The 5,540-nt window shown below is 40.1% G+C and overlaps 1 protein-coding gene across 1 annotated transcript; it reads left to right on the forward strand.

The window, feature by feature from the left end:
- Positions 1–2,430: 2,430 nt before the first annotated feature.
- Positions 2,431–4,987, forward strand: LOC113895471 (olfactory receptor 56-like). Its single transcript, XM_027546729.1, has one exon. It carries the CDS (start codon positions 3,266–3,268, stop codon positions 4,187–4,189), a length of 924 nt encoding a protein of 307 aa, XP_027402530.1. The 5' UTR covers positions 2,431–3,265; the 3' UTR covers positions 4,190–4,987.
- Positions 4,988–5,540: the final 553 nt, after the last annotated feature.

The following is a 5,540-nucleotide window of genomic DNA, read 5'->3' on the forward strand; positions in this document are numbered from 1 at the left end:
ATGTTCTAGGTGGTTAAAATCCACACACAAACTAATAATTTGGAAGTTAAAACTAGTTTTTTCAGAGCTTTCTAAACACTTTTTCACAATTCTTACCTATGAGAGTGAATTTTATGCTGATCTAGAGCATCATTGGTAGTTCTTTAAGGATTCTAAAAGGAAAACAACTAATGTAAATAACTTTATAAAAAATCTTTTTATTTTATATTGGAGTATAACTGATTAACAATGTTGTAATAGTTTCAAATGGACAGCAAAGGGACTCAGCCATACATATACATGTAGCTATTTTCCTCCAAGTTCCCCTCCCATCCAGTCTGCCACATAACATTGAGCAGAGTTCCACATGCTATACAGTAGGTCCTTGTTGGTTGTCCATTTTATTTTTAAAATTTTTAAATTGGAGAAAAATTGCTTTATAATGTTGTGTGAATAATTTATGAAATAATTTATGGTCAAGTCCTGATAGTCAAGCAAATCAAAGTAATAGTAGAGTTGGGTAAATTTCTTTCCTTGTTGGGCTTCCCCGGTGGCTCAGATGGTAAAGAAATCTTCCTGCAAGGTAGGAGATCTGGGTCTGATCACTGGGACATGAAGATACCCTGGAGAAGGGAATGGTTATCCACTCCAGTATTCTTGCCTGGAGAATTCTATGGACTGAGGAGCCTGGTGGGCTGCAGTCCATGAGGTCACAAAGGTCACAACTGTGAGACTAGCACTGAGAGACTAATACTTTTACTTTTTACTTCCTTCCTGGTTAACTAGCTGGTTGATATGGAACTAACCATTTAACTTTTTGGAACTGTAAATCTGTCACTAAAGTAACAAGGACAAAAAATTTACTGGGGATAAGAGTGAAGTAGATTTTTCTAAAGCAGATTTCAACTTTAAAGGTCAAAGCTTCTGCAAATATACAATCAACTTACAGAATCTTTGATATAGGTAACTTCAACCCTGCCTGCTGTGCTGCAATGCATGGGGTTGCAAAGAGTTGGACACAACTGAGTGCTGAACTGAACTGAACCTCAACCCTAATGATCCTTGCCTGCCAATATTCATACCCTTATGTATTCTGCCTTTAACAAAGGGCTGGGCCTTTTTACTCATTACTTCTGATATTAGGTTACAAAAAGACTGATTTCCATCCTGCTCTCACGATCTTCCTTCTCCCTCCCCTCTTTCTTGAAGGAAACTACCATGATGTGAGCTGTCCCATGGAAAGGCAAGGAACTGAGAGAGGCTCCCAGACAATAGCCAGCAAGGATTTGAGGCCATTGGTCCAAAAGCCCAGGAGGGCTGCACTGAACCCTGCCAATGACACCTGAGTGGGCTTGGAAGCAGATCTTCCCCCAGTGGAAAATTCAGATGAGACTATAGCACCAGCTAGTACTTGATTATAGTCTTGTCAGAGATCTTTAGCAAGGCATCAGCCAAGCTTCACTCAGATTCCTATTGGAAGAGCTGTAAGGTAATAAATGTGTGTTGTTTTATCTTGGGATAGTTATTATGCTGCAATAGTAATTATCAATTACTAATACAGGCTCCAAAAAAAGATCACACCTATTTTGAAAGAGCCAAGAATTGGGATCATAGATAGGGGAATGAGGAATTTCTTTCCTGAGTGACTAGACTCAACAAGCACTGATAGAACAGGTCAAGCAAAGTAAAGGAATGCAATACAGTATTCCTGCTATGAACCAGCTTACAGGCTTTGTACAAACACAAAGTAACTTAGAAGTGACAGGGACTGGCAGCTGTTTACCAAACCTATTTCTGTTCTGTCCATTCACTAAGCTAGAAACACTTCCCAGCCTCCCCTGGAATGTGACTTGATCCAAATATTAGGTGAGGGCTCAGGCAGGGCAGTAGTTTTAGGCTTGGCCCTAAACCTTTCCATATCTTGCCTGCTACCTGTTTGATACAGAAGAGCAGAACAACCTTAGAAATCAACATTGAAGATGGTAAGCAACAAAAGCAGAAGCAGGTGAGCATGAGCCTCGGTCTGTGAAATGTCACTCAGAGGAGAGCCATCTGCCTATCAACAATGTCTGTTTTGGACTTCATCTGATGAGAAATACACTTCTATTATCTTAAGCCACTGAGATTTGGCAGATTATCTGTTACATGAGCTAGCATTATACTATTAAATTTAGTACAGAACAATACAAGGCTATATGTAATTAACATCCTTAATGAGGATTTGAAAGAGGCCTATAACTGAAAAATGCTGGGACATGATTTTTAGTCATTTCTCTTCAGTGTTAGGGCTTCCCTGGTAGCTCAGCGGTTAAAGCGTCTGCCAGCAATGCGGGAGACCTGCGTTCGATCCCTGGGTTGGGAAGATGCCCTGGAGAAGGAAATGGCAACCCACTCCAGTATTCTTGCCTGGAGAATTCCATGGATGGAGGAGCCTGGTGGGCTACAGTCCACAGGGTCGCAAAGAGATGGATACGACTGAGCGACTTCACTTTCGCTTTCTTCAGTGTTAAGTAGTGATATGACTTTGAACAAGTCACTTTTCTGGGCTAGATAATATTTCAAACAGCTTTCCTTTCTAAATGCCTACCTTTGCAGAATGCTAAGTCTTAAATTTGATAGTTCAAAGACTGTGTGAGGTTACACTTAGCCATCATGCAATTCCTCTAGCTTTTGAAAATGAAGCAATTTGCATCTCCATTGTACAGTGTATCATCTATATTCTTCCATTATAACATCTTTCATCTATTTTTCATATGTACCTTTCATTGGTCTTCTTCTTCAATAAAGCTAGATGTCTTTGGCATCAGAAATTATATTTTATTAATCTTTACACTGTAAGACTTAGCATAGTGTCTGGCACAGAGTAGGATGGAAAAACAAGTGATTTGGTGAGGGTGGAACAAATGTCATAAAATTTTCAAAGGTTCAAGCAGGGACTGAGACAGCATAAAGAGGAGAGGGGAAGGAATCTCTGAGTAATGAGGTGGATAGGAGGGGAGATGGTAGTATTGGAATTTGAACTACTATGTACTAGATATGGGTTAAACATTAACTGTTCCAGGTGGTGGCAATTTGTTCCATGAGTAAAGGAAATAGGTGGGGACTTGAGAGAGCCTACCTAACCAAAAAATTGGCCAAATTGCTGTTATCTACATAAGTATCCTAGCCTGTTGACACTTTATATAAGGATTAAAAAGGAAAGAGCTTGGAGGACAGAATCCAATAAATCCTCATGAGTTCCACAACTCTTTCCCCCAGGGTTGATTAATTCTAACAAGGCAGAGACATGGACAAAAGAAATGAGTCTTCAAATACAGATTTAATACTCCTGGGCCTCTTCCCTGATATGAAACATGTCAACTTCCTTGTCTGTGCCATTCTCCTGATCTACACCATGGCTCTCACCTCAAACTCCATTCTAATCCTCCTAATCTGGGTGGATTCTCACCTCCACATGCCCATGTACTTCCTGCTCAGCCAACTGGCTCTCATGGACATGACATTAATCTCTAGCATCGTACCCAAGATGGCAACTGACTTCTTCTCAGGGAAGAGAAACATATCACTAGTGGCCTGTGGAACTCAGATCTTCTTCTTCCTGACTGTAGGAATGGCTGAGTGCACCCTCATCACCCTCATGTCCTATGACCGATATGTGGCCATCTGCAACCCTCTGAGATACACCCTCATCATGAGCCAGAAAGTCTGTCTGCAGATGGCTGCCATCTCCTGGGCTGGGGGTGCCCTTACATCACTTGCACACACGGCCTATGCCATGCATTTCCCCATCTGCGGTTCCAGAGAGATTCCCCATTTCCTCTGTGAGATCAAGTCCATCCTAAAATGGGCCTGTGATGATGTCTCTGCCTATGAAAAGGCTTTGGTAGTGACAAGTATTGTGGTGCTCCTCATCCCCTTGTCCCTCATCATGTCCTCTTACGCTCTCATATTCCTTGCTGTCCTCCACATGAAATCTCCAAAGGGAAGGGACAAAGCTCTAGCCACTTGCTTTTCCCACTTGACTGTAGTGTGCCTCTATTATGGCCCTGCCATGGTGGTCTACATGAGGCCTAGTTCCTATCATAATCCCAGACTGGACCAAGTCCTCTTTATACTTGACCCTATTCTCACTCCTCTGCTAAATCCTTTGATTTATAGTCTTAGAAACAAAGAAGTGCTGGGGGCCCTAAGGAAGGTTCTAACTTCATGATACAGAATCAAACTAAAAGAAGAAGATATGCCCATTTGTAATCACTAACTTTAATACAGTCTAAATAAATTAGACTCATGTTAAGAAGTCTTACATTTCAAATTATCCATTCATCCACAAATATTTAATGTCTCCATTTTAGGTACTTTTGGCATCATCTTTAGAATCGCTTTAGAATCATAGTGGAATTTCTCAGTTTTGTTTTTTTTTTCTTTCTATTTCTCATGGTTTCACTTGTGCTTCCCTGCTTTGGAACATTTTTACAATATTCAGTTTCTACATAGAAGCTGTGAACTTCCACAAGTGTGGTGGCAGTAGCAAACTGATGATAAAACTCCACAGAAACTGGAGTTTTGGCAAGTTGGAAAATTAGATCAATGATAGAACTTTCTACCTCTGAGAAACATATAGGTCTCATTCAACCCCTTAAAGAAGCACACCTTGACATAAATCCAGAAATGTTATATGCCTGTGTTCTCCATCTTCAAAAACATGCATGTATCCATTCACACACAAAATGACCATATATAAACCACTCTTGACACACAACACTTTGCATTTCCAAAACCTTAATTAAGTATACTCAAGTTGAACTGTAACACTGCAACCAAAGAATAGAATAAAGAGAGCCAAGATTACAGATTTTGATAATAATTTAAAAGCCACTGAGCACAAACCAGTGGATGAAATGTTTTCATTTTTTAGCTCAATCAAGTAGTTCATCTGAATACAACTAATAGATGGGGAAACAGTGGAAACAGTGTCAGACTTTATTTTTTTGGACTCCAAAATCACTGCAGATGGTGACTGCAGCCATGAAATTAAAAGACACTTGCTCCTTGGAAGGAAAGTTATGACCCACCTAGACAGCATATTAAAAAGCAGAGACATTACTTTGTCAACAAAGGTGTATCTAGTCAAGGCTATGGTTTTTCCAGTGGTCATGTATGGATGTGAGAGTTGGACTATAAAGAAGGCTGAGTGCTGAAGAATTGATGCTTTCAAACTGTGTACAAAGTCACGAACCTCCATCCATAGTTCATCAGGCACTCTGTCTATCAGATCTAGTCCCTTAAATCTATTTCTCACTTCATTTAAATGCAGAGTTCCAGAGAATAGCAAGGAGAGATAAGAAAGCCTTCCTCAGAGATCAATGCAAAGAAGTAGAGGAAAACAATAGAAGGGAAAGACCAGAGATCACTTCAAGAAAATTAGAGATACCAAGGGAACATTTCATGCAAATATGGGCTCAATAAAGGACAGAAATGGTATGGACCTGACAGAAGCAGAAGATATTAAAAGGAGGTGGCAAGAATACACAGAAGAACTGTACAAAAAAGATCTTCACGAT

The sequence above is a fragment of the Bos indicus x Bos taurus genome, chromosome 7 (assembly GCF_003369695.1).
Source record: "Bos indicus x Bos taurus breed Angus x Brahman F1 hybrid chromosome 7, Bos_hybrid_MaternalHap_v2.0, whole genome shotgun sequence".
NCBI lineage: Eukaryota > Metazoa > Chordata > Mammalia > Artiodactyla > Bovidae > Bos > Bos indicus x Bos taurus.

Coding starts and splice junctions, on each gene's coding strand:
- LOC113895471 (XM_027546729.1), top strand. CDS start 3,266: ATGGACAAAAGAAATGAGTCTTCAAATACAGATTTAATACTCCTGGGC.